Source organism: Scyliorhinus torazame, chromosome 13 (assembly GCF_047496885.1).
Source record: "Scyliorhinus torazame isolate Kashiwa2021f chromosome 13, sScyTor2.1, whole genome shotgun sequence".
In the NCBI taxonomy this organism is placed as follows: Eukaryota; Metazoa; Chordata; class Chondrichthyes; order Carcharhiniformes; family Scyliorhinidae; genus Scyliorhinus; species Scyliorhinus torazame.
Window position 1 is genome coordinate 38,288,882 of NC_092719.1, and position 23,319 is coordinate 38,312,200.

At 44.9% G+C, this 23,319-nt stretch overlaps 1 protein-coding gene across 1 annotated transcript in view; it reads right to left on the bottom strand.

Annotated features, from left to right (window-relative positions):
• The window catches only part of LOC140387969 (guanine nucleotide-binding protein G(t) subunit alpha-3-like), a 119,414-nt gene that overhangs the window by 65,230 nt on the left and 30,865 nt on the right, over window positions 1–23,319 (bottom strand). Inside the window, exons 3-6 of the mRNA XM_072471382.1 lie at window positions 15,466–15,508; window positions 13,352–13,493; window positions 4,094–4,251; window positions 3,554–3,682 (exon numbers count right to left, since the gene is read on the bottom strand). Of these exons, the coding sequence (XP_072327483.1) occupies window positions 3,554–3,682; window positions 4,094–4,251; window positions 13,352–13,493; window positions 15,466–15,508 (472 nt within the window). The remainder of the gene's footprint in view (window positions 1–3,553; window positions 3,683–4,093; window positions 4,252–13,351; window positions 13,494–15,465; window positions 15,509–23,319) is intronic.

Below are 23,319 nucleotides of genomic sequence, written 5' to 3' on the forward strand. Positions count from 1 at the left end.
AGCTGTCTCCTTGAACTTCTGCAGCCTGTGTGGTGAAAGTGCACCCACAGAGCTGTTAGGGAGGGAGTTCCAGGATTTTGACTCAGTGACGGCAAAGGAACAGCGATACAGTTCCCAGTCAGGTGTGTGGCTCAGAGGGAAACCTAAAGCTGGTGGTGTTCGCACGCATCTGCTACCCTTGTCCTTCCAGCTGGTCATGGGTTTGGAAGGTCCTGTCGAAGCAGCCTTGATAAGTCGCAACTTCTAGATGGTACACACTGCTGCTTCTGTGGATCAGTGATAGAGGGAGTGAATGTTTAAGGTGGTGGGTGGGGTGCTAACCTTTGCAGTATCTGCTTCTTTCAACCTTTTCAGGGAGTGAATTGATTTAGCTGAAGACTAGAATCTTTCATGGTGGAAACCTCAGGAGGAACCGAAATGGATCATCTATCTGGCATTTATGGCTGAACATAGTTGCAAATGCATCGGCCTTGGCTTCTGCACTGATGTGCTGGGCTCGGCCATTGTTGAAGATGGGGATATTTGAGGAGCCTCCTTCTCCAGAGAGTTGTTGCACTGTCCACCACCATTTACGGCTGGATGTGGCAGGACAGCAGGGCTTAGTCCTGATCCGTTGGTTGTGAGATCGCACAGCTCTGTCGATCACTTGCTGCTTCTGTTGTTTGGCGTGCAAGTAGTCCTGTGTTGTAGCTTCACCAGATTGACATCTCATTTGTCAATATGCCTGATGTTGCTCCTGGCCTGCCCCCCTGCACTCATCATTGAATCAGGATAGAATGGGGGATATGCCGAGATAAGGTTACAGATTGTGGCAGAATACAATTCTGCTGCTGCTGATGGTCCACAGCACCTCATGGAAGCCCTATTATTAGTTGCTGGACCTATTCAAAATCTGTCCCATTTAGCACGGTGGTAATGCCACGCAGGAAGATAGAGGGTATCTTCTGTGTGAAGGCCGGGCGTTATTTCCACAAGGATCGGCAGCAGCCATTCCTACTGATACTGTCGTGGACTGGTGATTGGTGACGTTGAGGTCTAGTACGTTTCCCCTCTTGCTTGTTCCCTCATGACCTGCCGTACGCCAAGGCTAGCAGCCTTGCCTTGGTTAGCTTGGTCAGTAGTGGTGCTACTGAGCCACTCTTGGTGAAGTACATTCTGTGCCCTTTTCACCCTCAGTGCATTTTCTAATTGATGTTTAACATGGAGAAGCACTGATTCATTGACTGGGCTGGATGGGGGGAAGCAGGGGTGTGGGGGGCGGGGGGTCAGTAGGTGGTAATCAGCCAATATTTGACCTGAAGCCATATGAGTTTTCATGGGGGCCGGAGTCAATGTTGAGGAGTCCCAGGACAACTCCCCCCTGATGTATACCACTGTGTCACCACCTCTGGTGTGTCTGCCCTGTCGGTGGGACAGGACATACCGATGGTGATGGTGGTTTCTGGGACATTTTCTGTAAGGTATGATTCTGTGAGTAGGGGAATGCACATCCAACATGTCTACCAATTTCCACTGCACTGAACTATTAGCCTCGAAAATGGAAGTCAATTTTCGTATTGATCCTTCCAATCATCTAACATTCGTCGAAGATCCATGGAGATACTGGAAAAACAGCATAAATGATCAGAAGAATCCCCACGGAAATTCACCCTTTTTGTGTCCGGGCACTGGAAGGGGACTTGAACTCATAACCTTCTGTCTCAGAATCCTGGGGCGGGATTCTCCCCTACCCGGTGGGGCGGGGGGTTCCGGCGTAATGGAGTAGCGGGAACCACTCCGGCGTCGGGCCGCCCCAAAGGTGCGGAAGTCTCCGCACCTTTAGGGGCCAAGCTCTCACCTTGAGGGGCTAGGCCCGCGCCGGAGTGGTTTGTGTTCCGTCGGCTGGCGGGAAAGGCCTTTGCCGCCACGCCAGCCGGGGCCGAAAGGTCTTCGCCGGGCGACGCATGCGCGGGAGCGTCAGCGGCTGCTGACTACATCCCCGTGCATGCGCAGGGGAGGGGGTCTCTTCCGCCTCCGCCATAGTGTAGACCATGGCGAAGGTGGAAGAAAAAGAGTGCCCTCACGGCACAGGCCAGCCCGCGGATCGGCGGGCCCCGATCGAGGGCCAGGCCACTGTGGGGGCACCCCCTGGGGCCTGATTGCCCCGCGACCCCCCCAGGACACCAGAGCCCGCCCCCGCCGCCTTGTCCCACCGTTCAAAGTGGTTTAATCCACGCTGGCGGGACAGGCATTCCAGCAGAGGGACTTCGGCCCATCGCGGGCCAGAGAATTGACGGGGGTGGGCCCGCCGACCGGCGCGGCGCGATTCCCGCCCCCGCCGAATCTCTGGTGGTGGAGACTTCGGGACACGGCGGGGGTGAGATTCACGCCAGCCCCCGGCGATTCTCCGACCCGGCGTGGGGTCGGAGAATCCCGCCCAAGGTGTCAGAAGGAAACTAATTGGGGCAAATCAGCCGCTTGCTTTAAAAAACCTACTGATTCTACTTTTTGTTGATTTGAAAGGGGAAGCCAATTCAATCCTGTCAATTTTGTATCAGTAAGAAGTCTTACAACACCAGGTTAAAGTCCAACAGGTTTGTTTTGAATCACTAGCTTTCGGAGCACTGCTCCTTCCTCAGATTCACCTGAGGAAGGAGCAGTGCTCCGAAAGCTAGTGATTTGAAACAAACCTGTTGGACTTTAACCTGGTGTTGTAAGTCTTCTTACTGTGCTCACCCCAGTCCAACGCCGGCATCTCCACATCATGGCTACCAATTTTGCATCAGAGTGGTTAATTTAAATATACCACAATAGTGTTGCAAACTGAGCTAAGATGCCAATGTTGAGCATAAAATGTTTCTGCAACTTTAAAATATAAACTCCCCGAGACTGAATTTTCCACTTGCTCCATGGGTATTTGGCACTTTAAGCTATTTTTGTTCAGCATTGGCAGGATGCACTTTTGCAGCAATAGCCGCTTCCATCACTTCAGTTTCTGACATGACAGACACTCATTTCCATGCACCTTCGCATCACATTGCTGCCTTCAGGCGAGGCTGCCGAACTCTGTGACTGGTGGCAGCGGTGCTACTTTCCTGTTCAGCTGAACAAAGCCATGAGGAATGAGAAATGAAATGGCAACTTACTTTCCCCCTTTTCTGAAGCAAATACTCCCGGGAAATGTCCAGTTAATAACTTGAAATTCATCACCTTTCCAATCTATTGTTTGGTCAATCTAAATTTCAGGCACGACCGAGTATCAAATCAATATATTGGTGTGTCATGATTGACTCAATATTGTAATAGCCAAGGCAAAGCTATAAATATTTTAGGATCAAACTGACAGCAATGAGAAGTTCCTGTTCTTCACATTCTCCTTAATTCAAGATATTTCTTAACATCTTCATCACTCAGTCTGACATTTAATGGCAGAACATGAATTTGTGGGTGACAGATTGCAAGTTGAAACAGTTGAGTCAAAGTAAGGTTTTAAACGAGACGTTGTTATGTGAAAATTGGACCAATTTATCAGTGGATCTCCCGGGTAACTCATGCTATCACGATGAGGAACTACCTGAAATGTAAATCCTTGAATGTAAACCGGGTCTCAATGATCCCTGTTGTCTTTACTCTTGACCGTAAGACATCTTGTTCTGATGGGACATACCCGGAGGCTGTGAGTCTCTCCAAAGAATTGAGGTAGCTGATAAGATACAAAGAAGGAGCCATGATTGTAATGCTGTTCACTCTTAATCCTCACATTTCTCTGTGACCCTTGTGATTGCCAGAAACATTTCCTAGGCCCTGGTGTGACAGAAAAAAAGTCAATCTATAATGATATTCTATTGTTCTGCAAAACTAAAGTAAACTGGATTCATCCTGCAACAATAATGAGATGCATTGATATTGCACCTTTAACATAAATAAATCGATGCTCAAAACTATTGATTTTAAACCAGTCAGTTAAGCTAGCAGAAAAATTAATTCCATACAAATTTTCAACGGTCCTGATTTCGAATCATTGGCTCACTATTTTATAATTCCTTATTATGACGCTAGCTATATGTAGTTTCCTGTGTTATTTCTCAGAGTAATGAATATAAGTGTCACTTACTATGAGGCAGAATCATTGAGCTGATACTCTGACGCCCTCTCGAAGCAAGCCTGAATTCCTGCGTCATTCCAAAGCCGACCGATGATTTCCACGAGTTCTGTTGGCAAACTCCCTTCCCCTAATGAATCAGCCAGATTAAAAAGGTGCTGCACATCAGCCTGTAAAGAAAAGATGATAAATATATTTGTTTCCGAACATTATCATAGAAATGAGCTGAAATACATCTCGAGTTTTGGCTGTGCTTACTAACTGAGGTGTGGAATGTGCTGTGTAATGTAATATTCACAGGAGTGTAGACGAATGAGTGGCCATCTGGGTGGCACGGTGGCACAGTGGTTAGCACTGCTGCCTCACAGCTCCAGGGTCCCGGGTTCAATTCCGGCCTCGCGTGACTGTCTGTGTGGAGTTTGCACTTTCTCTCCGTGTCTGCGTGGGTTTCCTCCAGGCGCTCTGGCTTCCTCTCACAGTCCAAAGATGTGCAGGCTAGGTGGATTGGCCATGCTAAATTGCCCAAAATGTTAGGTGGAGGTTACTGTGTTACAGGGATAGGGTGGAGGTGTGGGCTTAAGTAGGGTGCTCTTTCCAAGGGCTGGTGCAGACTCATGGGCCGAATAGCCTCCTTCTGCACTGTAAATTCTATAATTCTATGATCTCCTTGGAACATATAAAATTCTGATGGGCCTGACGGACTGTATTCAAGATGATGTTTCCCCTGGCTGGAGGGTCTAGAACAAGGGAGAAGGATGATGTAGGAATACAAAGCAAATAGGGGGACTCTGATACAATTGAACAGATTAGCATTGAGAGGGAGGAGGTTTTGCCACTTTTGGCATGCTTAAAAATGGACAAATGCCAAGGCCCAGATGAGACGTATCCTAGGCTTCTGTGTAAGGCAAGGGAGGAGATTATAGGGGCTCTGATGCTAACTTTCAAATCCTGTCTGGCCAGAGGAGAGGTACAAGAGGACTGATGGACAGCTAATGTGGTAGCATTATTCAAGAAGGGAAGTAGGGAAAACTCAGGTAATTACAGGCCATTGAGTCTAACATCAGTGGCAGGGAAATTATCAGAAAACATTCTGAAGGACAGACTTAATCTCCACTTGGCGAGGCAAGGATAAATCTCAGATAGTCAGCATGGCTTTGTCAGGGGGAGATCGTGTTTAACAAATTTGATTGAAATTTTCGAGCAGGTGACTAGGTGTGTAGATGAGGGCAGTGCAGTTGATGTAGCTTACATGGACTTCAGTCAGGCTTTTGACAAGGTCCTGCATGGGAGACTGATCAACAAGGTAACAGCCCACGGTATCCAGAACAATCTGGCAATTTGGATCAAAAATTGACTTAGTGGCAGGTGGCAGAGGGTAATGGTTGAAGATTGTTTTGTGACTGGAAGCCTGTGTCCAATGGTATACCGCAGGGATCGATCCTGGGTTCCTTTCTGTTTGTGATATACATTAATCATCTAGATGTGAATGTGGGGCGTATGATCAGTAACTTCACAGATGACACGAGAATTAGTGGTGTGGTAAATAGCGAGGAGGAAAGTTACAGGATGATATAGATGGGCAGAAGAGTGACAATTTAACCCTGAAGCATGAGGTGATGCATTTTAGGGGGACTAACAAGGCAGAGGAATATGCAATGCATGGTAGGACGTGAGGAAATGCAGACGACCAGAGGAATCTTGGGGTATATATACAAAAATACCTGAAGGCAGCAGGACAGGTAGACAAGGTGGTTAAGAAGGCATATGGGATACTTGCCTTTATTAGCTGAAGCATAGAATATCAGAGTAGGGAGGTTATGATGGAGCTGTATAAAACGCTCATTAGGCCACAGCTAGAGTACTGTGTACAGTTCTGGTTGCCACACTATAGGAAAGATGTGCTTGCACTAGGAAGGGTGCAGGGGAGATTTACCAAGACGTTGCCTGGGCTGGAGCGTTTCAGCTATGAAGTGAGGCTGGTTAGGCTGGGGTTGTTTTCCTTGAACAGAGAAGTCTGAGGGAGGACCCTCAACGAGGTGTACAAAATTATGAGGGACATAGATAGGGTAGATAGGAAGAAGCTTTTTCCCTTAGTAGAGGGATCAACAAACAGGGGGCATAGATTTAAGGTAAGGAACAGGGAATTTATAGGGATTTGAGGAAAAATATTTTCACCGAGAGGGTTGTGGGAATCTGGAACTCATTGCCTGAAGGGGTGCGTACCCTCACAACATTTAAGAAGCATTTAGACGAGCACTTGAAATGCCATAGCACACAAGGCTACTGACCAAGTGCTGAAAAATGTTGTAAAACCCGGTGACTATGACTCTATGACCGAAGAGACACACTCAGGATACAGGATAGGCCATTTAGGACAGAGATGAGGAGAAGTGTCTTTGCTCACAGGATGGTGAACCTGTGGAATTCTCTTCCACAGAAGGCTATGGAGGCCAAGTCACTCAATATATTTAAGAAGGAAATAGATAGACTTCTAGACTCTAAAGTCATCAAGGGGTATGGGGAGAGTGCAGCGGTATAGCGTTGAGATACAGGATCAGCCATGATCATATTGAATGGCAGAGTTGAATGACCTTCGCCTGCTCCTATTTTTTCGCTTTCTATGTAACATAAGCCAATAGAAGCATCCCTCAGATACCAATCACTTTGTTTCACAAACTATCTTCACATTAGCGGTTTCCCCTTAAAGGTAATACTTTAAAGCAGTCAGTATTGCAAACCATCTCACCCCAAGATATCTAAGAATTGTATGCCAGCTTCTGTAAATCCACAGAACCTGGAGTATTAATGCACCAACGTGTGGCTCCTATGCTGACTTACTTCAGACACCCGATGTAACTATTTTCAAAACCTGAAAGGCTACTCTTCATTAGTGTGACTAGGAAAACTTGAAGGTTAAGAATGTCATTTTAGTATTCTGTGACTATTAATAGTGTTAGAGTCCTTCGCTTTGATTTCCCTTTGATCCCATTTATTTTATTTTATATTTTTGGTCCATGGATCCATAATTGGAATGTGCCTTTAAGCAGCGGACTCATGCAGTAGCAGCCGCTAGTCAGGACATGGGTCACTGTCCGTGTGGAGTGTTATATTTTGGAGAGGAGAAAACAGACTCACAGGTCCATGTGAGCCTCGGAGGAAGTTGGTTTAATTGGCTGGTTGTCAACCTGTGGATTGGCGAAGAAGTGTTCTGGCTGACAACAGTCAGTGATTGGTTCTTGCGTGATACTGCTGAGAGAGCTGGGCAGAAGTGGTTAGACTTTGAAAGGAGAAGGGGCTCTCCCTCTCTCATTGCTGAAGTAAAGAACTGCTTTATTGTTCTAAAACCAGTGAATGCCTGGCACATTTTTACTATATATTTGAAATTATCTTGAATCTACAAACAAAATAGACAGCCTTCCCAGTGAAAACCATCTCAAGCCTAGAAGGAAGAGGTATCAAAACGAAAGCTTGAACTCCTGAAAGACTTTAACTGGAAGCCATCAGAGATCCTTTATTCTTATATTTTATCATTATTTTCTTCCATCTCCACCACCCTTTCCCTCCATTTTGTCTGTTTGTGTAGAGAGAGTGGGATGAGTTGGAAGGAGCGGGGGATTGATAAATAAGAGGATCAGGGGTTATGAGGATGAGACAAATATCAGCCATGATTGAATGGTGGAGCAGACTCGATGGGCTGAGTGGTCTAATACTGCTCCTATGTCTTGTGGTCTTATGGGTATTGTAAAAGGGCTATTAGGTAGTTACATTTTTATGAGTTTAATTTTATTACTGTTAAAAAATAAAAGGTTATTTGTGTGTTGAATTTACAAACCTGATGACTGCAGTTTACTGGACTCAGCCGAGGTCCTCAGGTATTTTTAAATAACATGTAATTTCACTTGTGTTCCAATTCCAGGTCAAGTGGGGCTGAAATTAACCGCGCACCAACCCAGAGGGTCATAACAACAGATACAAGTTTTTCACTGATTAAAAATTTGGTTAATCTCCACCTGCATTTCAATAATAGCATCCATTTAATAAAATGCAAGTTGAGTATATTTCACACTTTTGCTCAATGCCACCTTATTTTTCTAACTCATTGTATTTTAATTCCAGGTTTACAGCCCCATTCCTGGCACTGGCAAGTTTCAGTGGTGTGGGCAAGGAGTTGGGTCGCAAGCCAGTGCCCAGCTGCCCTGATGTTGCTGGCCTCATTGTAGAAGTGCTACTCTGATCGCACAATAGTGAATTTCAGATTTGAGTGTTTGAAATATCCCCTTGGCTTTTATGTTTTCCTTGAGGGCTATATGTTGTTTCTTCTTTGGTGGGCCGTAACCCATGTCCATAAATCCACTTAATTCTTCCATTGGTTATATGATTCAGACTCCAAGATAATCAGAGAGTAATCATACATTGGCAACTTGGACCTGCTCTCAGCCATTTTCCGCAATAGTTACTGGGATCATAACTTACTCTGATTTTTTTTAAACTTTAAATTTCACCTGTGATCATCAATTCTCTGTTGTCATGTTCTATTCTGGTGGGATTTGACCTTTTATTATTGTTCTTGGATGAAATGTGCAAGCAAGATGATTATTTAAATGCCTGTGAGACATGGTCCAAGCTCGGATAGATTTTGGAACACAAATGGGTATTCCATGAAGGAATTGGAGAAAAGGTGTTTATAAAATTCAGCTTCAGGATCCCTGGATCAGGATTGGTGTTCAAGTTACTGGAGTGTACTAAGCTATCTCATAGGGATGCCCATTGTGCTGATTTGCACCTCCCACAAGCGAAACCCATGTCATCCTATCAGACCAACAGAACCCTAAAAGTGCTAACAGGTCAAATAATCATAGAATCCCCACAGTGCAGAAGGAGGCCATTCAACCCATCGCGTCTGCATCGAGCCTTCGACCCATGTCCACTACCGCCTCCACCCTGCCCTGTCCCTGTTGGTTTAGGAGGTGTACACATGTAACCTTGGAAATAAATATATATTTAAAATGTTGCCAATTAAGAGGCAACTTAACGTAGCCAATCCACCTACCCTACACATCTTCGGGTTGTGGTGGCGAGACCCACGCAGACATGGAGAGAATGTGCAAACTCCACACGGACAGTGACCCAGGGATCGAACCCGGGTCCTTGGTGCCATGAGGCAGCAGTGCTAACCACTGCACCACCGTGCCACCCGTAAATAAATATGGGTGTGTAAAATTGGCACCAGTTCTATCCTTCTTCACCTGACTTTTCAGGTTAGAACAACGTCAAATTACCAGCCCCCTATTTTCAATTAAATAGCTGAAAAATAATCAGCTGTGCTTAATGTCATCTGTGGACCCTAGAACAAAAATTATTTTCTTTTAAAAAGCTTTGGCAGTATTTGAGAAACCAATTTTTTAAAATGTTAATTTTAGTGTTCAGGAGCACACCTGCAGAAAACATCATACTTCAATTGTGTGGTTGCTTCGGCAACCTGAATGAAAAATGTTTTGCTGTTGACCCGAAGAGAAAAACTGTCCTCTCGCGGAGAAACCTGGTTAGGCTGCGATCTTATTTGAAAAACGACGTGACAATGTGTAAAATAGATTCTTCAGAGCCGAGTCCTGTTCTTCAGTTGAACGCGCACATGCATATGAATGTGACACTTCTCTGGAGAGATCAACAATTCACTTAACCTTTTCAAAAATCCATTCTGATTTCTGAATATTCAAGGTGGAATTCGGCCATTTTAGAGATTGAAAAGTCTCAGAAGAAACACATGTCAGGAAGATATTGTGCGCAAGCAATAATATTTTTGTGATGAGATGATGAATTTGGGAAGCGAGTAACAATTTGTGTGACATTGATCTATGGAAGGAGTAAGCTTTCACAGTTAATTCACGATCCTTTTATTCTACTTATTTGAATAAAACATAATCAAAGGGCTTTGATGTGAGTGCAAAATTATTAGACCTATAACCTGTACAATTTGGGACATAATTTAGAAGAAACAAATTTGTAGAATAATTTGCTGAGGACATTTTACAAATGGGATGAAAGACCCGACAGCTAACGATCTTAAATTAAATATGCTACGCTCATCTCAACCTAGTTCTAAATGGAGGACAATGTGTATATCAAAATATTCTATCTGATGAAACATTTGAGGCAGATGAAAATACAGGGCCACGCGATTAAATTTAAATAGCTCACGTGAAAAACTTGCACAGGTAAGCTGAGTGGTTTCCTTCTGTGCTGTAAATGGATCTAAAATGATAATCTTAGTGACTGAAGGAGGTGGTTAGTTTGAGAAATAAAGCTTCCAAAGTGCTGGAGGAGATGGAGTTATTATGGCAGTTTAGAAGAATATTTGAACTGCGTGCCCCACTACAGGACTTAAAGAGCAAGTGTTGTCAATTGTTAGAAATTCCATTCCTAACTTGGTCACGTTCGCAAGAAAATAAACTGCTATCCCCTGCTTCTGAGATGAATGTTACAGCTAATTCAATGGATCAGCTGTGAAGAAATTAAACAAAATATTGCTGATTATCCCCCAATTTGGGAGCCCAGTTTACCCATTGACTGCACCACGATTCTCACCTGCAATACAGAAATATACAGGACGTTAATTCAAATGATTTGCTGAGGGCGTCACAGTGGCTAGCACTGCTGCCTCACAGCACAAGGGACCTGGGTTCGATTACGGCCTTGGGTGACTGTCTGTGGGGAATTTGTACGTTCTCCCCCTGTCTGTGTGGGTTTCCTCCGGGTGCTCCTGTTTTCTCCCACAGTCACAAAGATGTGCAGGTTAGGTGGATTGGCCATGCTAAATTACCTGTTCGTGTCCAAAAGGTTAGGCGGGGTTTGAGGGATAGGGCGGGGCAGTGGGCCTAGGTAGGGTGCTCTTTTGGAGGGTTGCTGCAGACTTGATGGGCTGAATGGCCTTCTTCTGCACTGCTGGGATTGTATGGATTCTATTGAAGTAGGTTTGTCGTTCCACAATGTATTGGACCAGTTAAATTGAAATATAGCACCTTAAAAAGAATGATGTTCTGATAATAGCTGTTACAATGATTGCGGAGATGAGGAAACATGTTTTCACCCAGAGGGTTTTCGGAATTGGGAACTCAATGGCTAAAAGTGTAGCAGAGGCAGAAACTCTCAACTCACGTCAAAGGTGTCTGGATATGCACCTCAAGTGGGGTAGTGCTGCAGGGCTACAGACCAAACGCTGTAAATTAGTCTGGGTGTCTCCTTTTCCAGCTGGCACATATATGATGGGCTGTCGCCTCTTTCTGTGCTGCAAACTTTCAATGAACCTTTGAAACTATGGCCGGGATTTTCCGTTCTGGAGCCTAAGTGCTCCCACCAGCAGAGAATTAGGACTGGGCTCCACTGCCGCTATGAAGGGCACGCAGGTGCGAGTCTCGCTGCTTTACCATGCAGATTTATGCATGACGGAGAGCTTGCCAGATTTCATCAGGATCCCGGTATAAAACCACCATTTTGAGCGAGAGGCCCGATCACAAAGTCCGACGGCAGGCCCCTCTCCCCCCGACATCACAAATCCTGACCCCCCCTCCATGGGCAAGGAGGAGCATCCTCCCACCTACCACCGGAATTACAGGCCACCCCTCCCCACCTCAACACGTTCGCTTGATGGTGACCACAGAAGGGGGCCCATGTCTGGTCTGCCCCTTCCAGCCCCAGACAACCTGAAGATCACCCTTAATATGGTGATCTCTGCCAGCCCTCTGCTAAACAGCATCCTCCTAGTCTGAGTTTTTAAAATTCTGATGTTAGCTTCAGCCTGAACTGCTCTATCTGGCAGCTGAAGCGCAGTCCAGGCAGTCGAGTGAAGAATCAATGCAGAAAGACTTTCCCTTTCCTAACATCTGCTCCCTCAGACAAAAACCTTTAAAACACAACATCAAAGGAGTTAAGTGCTTTGATTTCCTCTTTTCTCACAGCAGAAAGCATTTAGCTGCTTTGATGTGGTAAGGAGTGTTCATAAATATTGTGCTTATCATCAAACAAGGTACTTGAGATGCATTCAAGCATGAAAGGAAAGATAAATAAACAATCCATTGTGCAGCTGTGTCTGAACCATTAAGATGTCAATCACAGACTAGTGGAAAGGTCTTTCTCTGTGAAATTGAATGGACGTTTTGCATTTCAAAGGCTTCCAGATGACTTGAAGTCTTTTCACATGTTGTGGGCTTTCGAGAAGCCTCTGACACTTGTAACAGCTGATGTTTTAAAGGCTTTGGTCTGCAGAAGCAGCTGTTAGTAAAGAGAAAGTGTTTCTGCTTTGATTCTTCACTGAACTGCCTGGTCTGATTTTCAGCTGCCAGACAGAGCAGTTAAGGCTGAGGAGCCCACATCAGAATTTAAAAACTCAGTCAAGGAGGATGCTCAAGAGCAGTGAGCTGCTTGAGATCACCATGCCAAGGGTGATCTTCCGATTTCCCAGGGTTGGAAAGGGAAGATCAGACACGGGACCCCCAGGGGGGTTCCTGGAGTCAACTCCTCACCCACAGCCTGAGCCTACCCAACCACCAGGAACCTTAGGGGACACCCCTCTGAGGTTTAGTAGAGGCAGAGGGGCACATCATCAGTGTACTGACCCCCTTGACCCTCCCTTGGGTTCCACCATGCCAGATCTGTGCGTGACCAACTTTGCACCAAACCCCCCACTGTGGGGGTCGGAGCAAAATGCGGGGGGTTGGGGGGGGGATCAGGATTACAGCTCATTAATCAAATGCTTGTTCATGCTTATCCAATCTACACGGGCAGCATGGTAGCATAGTGGCTAGCACAGTTGCTTCACAGCGCCAGGGTCCCAGGTTCGATTCCCCGCTGGGTCACTGTCTGTGCTGAGTCTGCACGTTCTCCCCGTGTTTGCATGGTTTTCCTCCGGGTGCTCTGGTTTCCTCCCACAGTTCAAAGATGTGCGGGTTAGGTGGATTGGCCATGCTAAATTGCCCTTAGTGCCCAAAAATTGTTAAGTGGGGTTACTGGGTTACAGGGATAGGGTTAATAAGGGGGCTTCAGTAGGGTGCTCATTGTAAGGGCCGGTGCAGACTCGATGGGCCGAATTGCTTCCTTCTCCACTGTAAATTCTATGATACACTGCAGTGTGAAACCAGGCAGAAAGTGTACAAATAATTCTGAATAGGGGGAACCAGAAAACTCAGTGCGGAGGAATAATTTTACTTTCATTTTAAGCAAGTGTTGTAATTGGTATTGTACATGTTCCCTTTGAAAATCACTCCGAATACTTACTGTCCTAACTGGATCTTGATAGCTGATTCCTAGTATTGACATTGCCCGGACAATTGCCAACATGGACTGGATTATGTTGCTATAAATGATAGATTTATATTCCATACATTCGTGGTCTGTGTAGCCATCTTTATGGATGATCCTATGAGGGAAGAAATGTATCAGTTTCAGTGCAGAGGACAGATTTGACAGTAAAGCTGCAGTGGTGTTGCTGAGAATACCCATTTTGATCAGTAATCTACCACCTACCCGCAACACTTTAGCATTAATTCTAAAAAGGCATTTAATCTGTTTAAATCAGTGAATGGTAATCATAGGAAGTAATAGCTCAGTTTATAACTACATTAATAGAAATATTATCCATAGGATATCCAAATAAGACTATATTCATTCATTTTAATGAGAAATTATGAAGATTCCGGTGTTCACTGTTCCGGGATCACCTGGAGTTCAAAAATAATCCCCGTCTTCTCTTCTCCATTACAAACTGTCTTCTTAAACCCCTCTTCCCTCTCACCTCTACCTTCATCCCCAACAAAAGTTGCGAGTATTTCATGGATTTCTTTGTCACAAGGGTTGACTCTATCTGTATGGCTGCCTCTTCCATTTATTTCCCTTCAACTAATCCACCTGGGAAAACTTCCTCTTAAGCTCTCTCTTGTTCTAACTTGAATATCCATCTTTTTCTGGCTTCTTTCTCAACTTCTATCCTGTCACTTCACGCTCATCTGATTCAAGAGATGGACACCCTGTTCCTTCGATTCTATTCCTACTGAAGTGCTGACCCAACTTCCCTTCCTGACATCCTCCACCACAACACCAGGCCCCCCCCCCCCACCTCACCCATTTCCTCAGGCACTGCTCTTCTTCAAATCTGCTGTCATCATCCCTCTGTTCAAAAAAACAATTTGGCTCCTCTCCAATCTCTCTTTCCTCTCCGGTGTCCTTGAATGTGCTGTTGCCTCCTGAATAGGAACACAGGGCCAGGAATACGCCATTTAGCACAGGGAGCCCATTCCAACATGGTGAGATTAAACAAAACACCCCCATTGAAATTGTCCTTGTCGTCAACGGCCGCCCTGTGCAACGGAGGTTCTGTGCCATTGCCAAAAGACTGGCCCATCTCTGTGTGTCTGTCATATCTTGTGAATTCAACCTTGGAAAAGTGAATACAACACCAATTTCAGCCCACTAACTTTCGTGAAGGAACACCTCACTGGACTTTGATTTTAAACTCTAGAACTCACGTGAACCAATATTTATTTTCCATGTGGATGATGTACTGTAACTCTTTCTTTTCTCTATCCCTCTCTTTAACCCTCTCTTTATTGTCTGCGTGTGGAGGCAACGTTGCAACCCTCCTTTCACATCTTGAATGCGTGCAGTGTTTACATTTTATCCCACCTCATGTTTGCTATGGGGTTATTAATATAAAAATAGCTCACACAAAAAACGAGGGATTGGGGAAATGCTCCACCACCAATAAAGAGGGAAGCAAATCAAAACAGCAGGCGGGATTCTCCGGTTCACCAGCCACGTGTCTCGCGGTCGCGTTCCGTTCGCTGGTGGTGGGATTCTCTTTTCCCGCCGATTGTCAATGGGATTTCCCATTGTAATCACCCCACGACGTCGCAAAATCCACTGGCAGGACTGTGCTGTCAGCGGGGAAATTAAATTGCATCAACCGGAGAATTCCGATCAGCTTCCTGTTTACGGATGGGTGGTGAGGGAAAATTAGTGCTGTCTAAATGAATCTCCCTCCTGTCCATAACATTGTTATTCGAAAATGAAATGAGGTTATAGCTGTTTTGATGTTTTACTGGTTTTGAAATGCTGGCTATTTAGTACAGTATTTCTTGATGCTATTGGGATTGTTGTGACTTTTCTCTGTGACATTCCCTCTTCTTAATTACCATTGTACTCATACTAAGGGCAATTGGTTCTTTGACAGCAGATTGCATCATTTTCTTTTCTTCAATTAATAATACCTTGGTGAAATCTTCATATGATCAATAACCTTTGCAAGGGTAACTGGTGTTATTGATTATTTATATTGTAATACAATACACAGCATTTATTGTGTTATTGAATTAGGTTCAATTTCTGCTACTTACGTCATCTGTTTGACTATTGTACTTTTACCCGATTCACCAGCACCTGGAACATAAAATGAAGGAAAAAAATAATAATTTTAATACATTGCATCCACAGCTAATGAGGCAGAGACGCCCCCTCGTTTGCTGGCACTGTTCTCATCTGAGTAAAGAGAACCATCGTTAGCAAAAACGGGAGCTTGATCCTGAAAAAATGTTTTCAAAATTCTAATGAGCTGCCGTGGGGACGTTATTGCTACAAATAATATAAAAGGATTCAAGAAACAAGGACACGTGCTGATAAAGAAAGGAGAAATAGATGGATGTAGTGACGAAGCAGAAAGGTGGGGTTAAAATCAATGAAAAGCAGTAGAGGTGCTCTGCCAAATATTATTTTGCTGTTATTAAGAGTTGCTGCATTTTCTACAAAGAATTTAAGGATTTGAGAAATTGGATGGTCCAATGGGTTGGACGCTAACTTTTCTCCTCCAGGACCTGAATTTAAGCCCCGTGTTAGCTGCCTGTAAGGGTGCTTTGTGAAGTGAGTTTGGCAGCCCCAACCCGAGGGCCTTGGCCGCCACCCCAAATCTGTTTCTGATTCGGGCATCACTTGGCAATCGTACTCCGTGAAACTACAAGAGGGCTGGTGCGGGAAAAGGAGAAAATGTCATTTTGGTGTGATTATTCTTCTGAGATTCAGACTGAAGTGTGTTGTTGGGGCAGAGTTAAATAGAGTTCTGACCTAGAGGAGTGCTTGCTGATGACATTGGGTATCTGCAATGGGTAGGATTCCATTCCCAAGCACTAATACCCTCACCGAGACACCGAAAATGTTGCAAAATCAGGATAAATGCAACAGATTACATTAAAAATGTGAAATGGAATGAAAAGGAGGAATGAAAACCAATCTGCAATGCAGGGGCTAATGCATTCCAAAGATCTCAATACTTCTTTAAAAGTTAAAGAAATGAAAATAACTATACTTGGTTGCTTCTATCTAACTGCATTATTAAGTCCAAAGATGTGGATTGATGATGTTAAAATTGCCCCTTAGTGTCCGAAGATGTGCAGGTTAGGTGGGGTTACGGTAGTAGGGTGGGCGAGTGGGCCTAAGTAGGGTGTTCTTTCAGAGGGTTGGTGCAGACTCGATGGGCCGAATGGCCTCCTTCTGCACTGTAGGGATTCTATCGATAATTGGTATAAAATCCACAATAGTTAAATGCATACATGGGGTACTGAGCCATACAGAGTAAAGACGTTCTAGATGCAATCACTGGCCTGGGTTAATCTCGTGAAGTGGGGGCTACAATTGACCTCAGCGTCCCCGTGATAGGAGAACTGATCCTTTGCTGGAAAATGCACATTTTTGGGACTCGTGAGGAGGACCAGATTTGGTTAGGTTATGCTGCTGAGATGTAAGTAGTCTATGGAACCTCATTGTCTATGATCATATATAAGATTTGATTCCAGTCCCCATGGAAACATGCTCCAACAAGATGGCTTTCAGCAGAGAAGACTAGGAAACAACATTTTAAAAATATGATGCTTAGCTTTCGACAGCAGTGTTCCGTAAATCATTCCAACAAATGGGTCTCCTGCTCCTGCAAGACCATACACAACATTTCTTCTCAAGTAAAAAGATCAGTCAACATTTTTCTGTCAGCCAACAGTTTATTGATTGATTTTTTTTCTTATTCCTTGGGTTCTATCGTTTTCAATGAAATATTGGCCTGATTCTTTCTGAAGGCATATTTGACCCTGAATGCCGGAGATTAGATACCCATCAAATTTAAACTTCAAAAGGTGTTGCGAGCCCTTTAGCATACATCGCTGTGAGCTTAGTGATGAGTCGGGAGCAGTGCAGTCAATAACCATTGACAAATATTTGCTATCAATTCAAATTTTAATCACTTGAATGATGTTTCAGAACTAGCCCAGTTGTTATTCTGGTAAGTGAAAAGCACATATTCAACCCAGGAGGCCGGTTTTGATAATTTACCAAAAGGATGTTAGCAGCATTATTTAAAATTCTTCTAAAGTTAGTCATGGGTGTCATATGGATAGTATGTGTGGTTGCAAGTTCCAGGGCTCATTGCAAGCTTATCAAAAGGAGTAGTTTTAAGATGTTGGTGGGCAAATTACTTTCAAAGCACCCATTCTATTTTATTGGGAGTTATATTAAAAGCCAAATACAAAATATGTATTTTTAATGTCCCCACCAATAAATTCACACCAGGGATATCTTATATCTCTTCAAAAAGTCCAATTTTACATTTATTCCCTCAACAAATACTTATTGATGCAATATCCCATCTAAGCAGAATTTAATGTAATTAGATTTGTCAACATAAATTCCAAAAGGATCGCATACTTGGGACTATGTTACAATTAGTGATTGACATTGTTAAGGGACCGGGGGTCAGTGAATCGATACAAACATTAAATGGCTTTCAAAAATTCAATTCCATTTAACAGGAAACGTTCCAGCCAGCCAGAATGTCTGACAGATAATTATTTTTACATTCACTAAATAAATCGACAAAACTCAGGGAAAAGACATCTTTGTTTCAGGGAGATCGATCTTAAATCATGCCTCTGTCAGTTGCAGTGCAGTTGCAGTTCAGTCTAAGTGGCAGAGTTGATCAAAGTAGCACTAATCCAGCAAATTGGACACTGCCATTGATCTTACTGGCATTGTGGGTGCAGACCAATGATAAGGGGATTCTCACTGTTGCACAAGATTCCACTAGCTTCTTTTCTCCACTTCCTTGGAGATATCAACCTATTTCTTCAACATCCAGCCATGGATAAACTGCAATTTCCTCCAATTAGATATGGGAAGACCAAAGTTATGACCTCTGACCCCTGCCATCAACTTGTTCCCTGGCCACTGATTCCATTCCCCGTTCTGGCCATTGTTCTTTTTCAACCCCGAGTGGAGTTTCTGATCTCATATTCTCTCCATCACCAAGGTGGTGAACAAAGACCAAACTTTAAACAGGGCCTTCACAGCAAGTCTCCGCCTCCATTTCCCATACTCAAGGCAGCCACTTCGATGAAAGACTGACAGAGCTCTGCACTCTGGAGAAGTCACCTTTTGGACGAGATGTTATACTGAGGTCTAGTCTCTTCTTTCTAGTCAAAGTTAAAATTTGGTGGCATTAGTTGAATAAGAGCATGGGAGTTCTCCAGGTGGCCTGCCCAATTTTTATTCATGAAACAACATCGGTAAAACAGATGAGTTGACCTTGAACTCATTGTGGTCTGTGGGAGATTGCATATGCCTGAGTTGGCTGCCATGTTTCCTACATTACAACTCTTCAGTGGGACTTCATTAGCTGTAAACCATTTGGGACATCCTGAGATCGTGAGATCATTTATTTTTTTCTTTCCTAATCTTCCTACTGTTGTGACTTTCCAGAATTGCCCAGGGAACCCATCTCTAAATGAGATACAGCTGTGGTCAACCTCAGTGATGAGTGACGCTCATTCATCTCAGTGGGATTCAAGATTGAAATCACGTTATTTAGCTCACCATGGCCCCCTGAATAAAATTAAATACTTTTAATATACCTAAATATTTCATAAGCTATAGAAAATGCTTAATTATTCATATATTAATAGAACTGTCATCAACTTCAAGCAGCAAAAACATTTACGCTTGATTGAACGCAGAGGGAGTGCACGTCTCACACAGCCAACATTGTGAGCAATCAGCACGGACCTTACTTCACTTGTCCTTGCTTTATGTATGTATCACTTCAGTTACACTGATAGGAAAAAAACTATGCGGATGGAAATCAGCAGAATGTGGCAAACCTGCACATGGGCAACAGTCAACAAAATGTCTCATGGTCTACACTCAGAACCCTGATGGGCTGCATATGGCTCCTGGGCTGCAGGTTGCCCACCACTGGAGTGCCTCCTTCGAAGGCAGATGATTCCCTCCACTGGTGATTTATTCCAATCAAGGCATAGGCTGGATGGAAAGCCAACACCTAAATACAAATTAATGGATAAAGATACAGCACATGATATTAGTAGTTCCAGCTACAGCCCACAGTTTTGACATGGTAGCTTAGTGGTTAGCACTGTTGCTTCACAGCTCCGGGGTCTCAGGTTCGATTCCCGGCTTGGGTCATGTTGCACGATCAATTACACAAAGACGAGAGTAGGATGTAATCGAGGCTTTATTACACTGAGATGTGTGGCCTCCTACAGCAGCTGCCAAAATGGCTGCTGTACTGGGAGCACACATATTTATACTCCGCCTACTGGGCAGAAGCAGCAGGCAGGGATCTACCCCCGTACCTGTAGTACAGGGGCCTTACCATAAAGCACCTATATCAACATCCTACATATACAATATATACATCAGTGGTGACTACCACAGGTCATTCTGTGCGGAGTCTGCATGTTCTCCCCGTGTCTGCGTGGGTTTCCTCCGGGTGCTCCGGTTTCCTCCCACAGTCCAAAGATGTGCAGGTTAGGTGGATTGGCCAAGCTAAATTGCCCTTAGTGTCCAAAAAGGTTATGTTGGGTTATGGGGACAGGGGTGGAAGTGTGGGCTTAGGCAGGGTGCTCTTTCCGAGGGACGGTGCAGACCCGATGGGCCAAATGGCCTCCTTCTGCACTGTAAATTCTATGATTGTATGATTCTATGATTCGTGCTAGTCTTGTGATACAGAGACTTAATCCATTGAGAAATACAGCCATGCATACAAGGAGGATCTTGGCTTTGATCTCCACTCTACCTTAAATGAGCAGTGGCCTCAATAGGGATGGCTGTGTGGGTATAACTATTGGCCTCCATCACCCTAATTCCGTGAGAGGATCAATCTTTCTTAAAGTTTCTGCTTCACATTACTATCCCCAACTGCTTATGAATACATAACAATTTCAGACTCATCTGCAAGCCTGAAATAATCAAGCGACACTCATCATGAACTTTTCACAAATGAATGAAGATTAAGCGAAGAGAAAACTGGTGGATCTCTTTTAAAGATTCAGTCACTTTCATTTTTTGTGAAACTGGATTTTGCACTAACTTATGGTAATCACAATCATACAAAATAAGATATTGAACAGCTTACTTTAAAAAATACTTTAAAGGAATTTGAACACTGCATTGTAGTACTGTGCAATGTACTTTATACTATTCCAGCTCTCACGTGGCTACATGTGACTTGTCAGTTTTTACCTTGCGAACAGTTAGAATGAACACTCAATTTATGGCTACTGAATGTGTAAAGAATTTTGGAAACTGCATTGAATGGATCTGCATGGAATTAAACCTGCTCCTAAAATTGGTGCAAATTGCGAGTAATTTGTTCCTTTGCCAGAATGGGTCATTAATCATGCTAAATTCAATTACCAAAGAGCAACAGCTTCACAGTCCTGGGCGAAATTCTCCGGTATCGGCACGATGTCCGCCGACCGGCGCCCAAAACGGTGCAAATCAGTCGGGCATCATGCCGCCCCAAAGGTGCGGAATCCTCCGCATCTTGGGGGGCCGAGCCCCAACCTTAAGGGGCTAGGCCCGCGCCGGACTAATTTCCGCCCCGCCAGCTGGCGCAAAAGGCCTTTGGTGCCCTGCCAGCTGGCGCGGAAATGACATTGCCGGGTGGCGCATGCGCGGGAGCGTTAGCGGCCGCTCAAGGCATCCCCGTGCATGAGCTGTGGAGGGAGTCTCTTCCGCCTCCGCCATGGTGGAGACCGTGGCGAAGGCGGAAGGAAAAGAGTGCCCCCACGGCACAGGCCCGCCCGCGGATCGGTGGGCCCCGATCGGGGGCCAGGCCACCGTGGGGGCAACCCCCGGGGCCAGATCGCCCCGCGCCCCCCCCCAGGACCCCGGAGCCCGCCCGCGCCGCCTTGTCCCACCAGTAAGGTAAGTGGTTTAATCTACGCCGGCGGGACAGGCATTCTAGCAGCGGGACTTCGGCCCATCCGGGCCGGATAATCGCGGGGGGGGGGGGGGGGGCCGCCAACCGGCGCGGCTCGATTCCCGCCCCCGCCGAATATCTTGTGCCGGAGAATTCGGCAACCGGCGGGGGCGAGATTCACGCCAGCCCCCGCCGATTCTCCGACCCGGCGGGGGGTCGGAGAATCTCGCCCTATCTTTCCTTGCATCTTCCTGGATTTTCTTTTCTAGTTCTTTAGATCTGCTGGCTGATTTCTGACTTTCTGAGCTTGCTGCACTTGCCATAATTTAACGGATCCCCTTTGAACCAACTGAGCTGTGTGTGAGTCCGAGAAAATTTCAAACCCCGAGTTACGCCACGCAGAATTATTGTACTGCCAAAAAGCGTAGATCAAAAGTAAAGCCGTAAACCCGTTTCCACTTCTATAGCCTGCTTTCTGACCAGCCTGTTTGATCCATCTTGTGACCCAAGGAATCTAGCAGGATATTCAAATATAAGAAGAGCCTTTGAAAGAGCTTTCTGTGTGTTGTTGAGATGTGAAAGAAAGATGACAGAAGTGATCATCCACAATAAATTTCTGCTGCAGGATTGAGAGGAGTAAATGTCATTCTGTTTTTTAGGCTTTCAATTTGATTTGAGTTTTTGTATTTCTTCATCTTTTTCATTTTCATTTTCTTTGAATATTTTCCTAACAGGGAACTTTGCATAAAGCAAATAACCTGCTCCAGTAAAAAAGAGCAATTCCAATATCTTCATCATCACTTCATGTCTAAACCTTTTTGACTGGTTGACTATCTTAACTTTGAGTGGGAGAAGGGGCACTTATGCTCAAAGGCAGATTGAGCAGTTTAGGACGATACTCTCTGGAGTTTGGAAGAATGAGGGGAGAGTAAATTGAGGTATATAATTACATATAAAGGTATGGATACAGTGGACATGGAACGTATGTTTCCTCTTGTGGGGCATTCTAGAATGAGAGGTCATAGTCTCAGGATAAGGGGTAGCAACTACCTTTGCTACAGGGTCATGGATCTATGGAATTCGCTACCCCAGAGTGCGGTGGATGCTGGGGCAGTGAGTAAATTTAAGGAGTAGTTAGACAGATTTTTAATGGGCTGAAGGGTTATGGAGAATGGGCAGTACGGTGGAGTTGAGGCCATGATGAGATCAGCCATGATTCTATTGAACGGTGGAGGAGGCTCGAGAGGCTAAATTGCTTGCTCCTGCTCCTAGTTCTGATGTTCTTATGTTCTAAAAAAACAACTAATCTGTTAATTCCACTTTCCAGCTCTTGGTCTGTAGCCTGGTAGGTAACAGCACCTCAAGCACAGACCTGGTATTCTTGATTAATAAGGGGATTTCTTGATCAAAAAGAGGATGTCTTGTTTAATATGGAGATCAGGGGTTCTGGGGAGAAGACAGGAAAATGGGGATGATTGAATGGCAGAGCAGACGTGATGAGGCGAATGGCCTAATTCTGTTACTATATTGTATGGCCTTATGTGTGGCCTTTGTTGTAGAACTCTCATGCTGCACATAGGGCACGATTCAATGGCCACGCTGTGCCTGAGAAGCAGTATGCCGCAGCGCAGCATGGCAAATAAAAGCCGGGAGACCCTGCTCCCGGGATCTTCCTGGCTTGCAACGTCTCGCGAGATCCAACGCGATCTCGCAAGACGTTGCGATGTTTTGGCACATTGGTCACATTTTGGCAAATGTGCATAATATAGCGAGACAACTAGTCCCACTCTAATGTGTAGATTCCTGAGGTACCTGAGGCTTTGGGACTCATCCCCTTTGCCTTGGAGGCCTCAGGTGAATGCTGTTCAGCACTGGTCCCCACAAATGGGGACCAGATGGAATGGCATCTGTGGGGGTCTCACAGAGGACTGGAGGCCTCCAGCCCATTGGGCAGGGTAGTGACCTGGCACTGCTGGTACCACCTGGGCAGTGC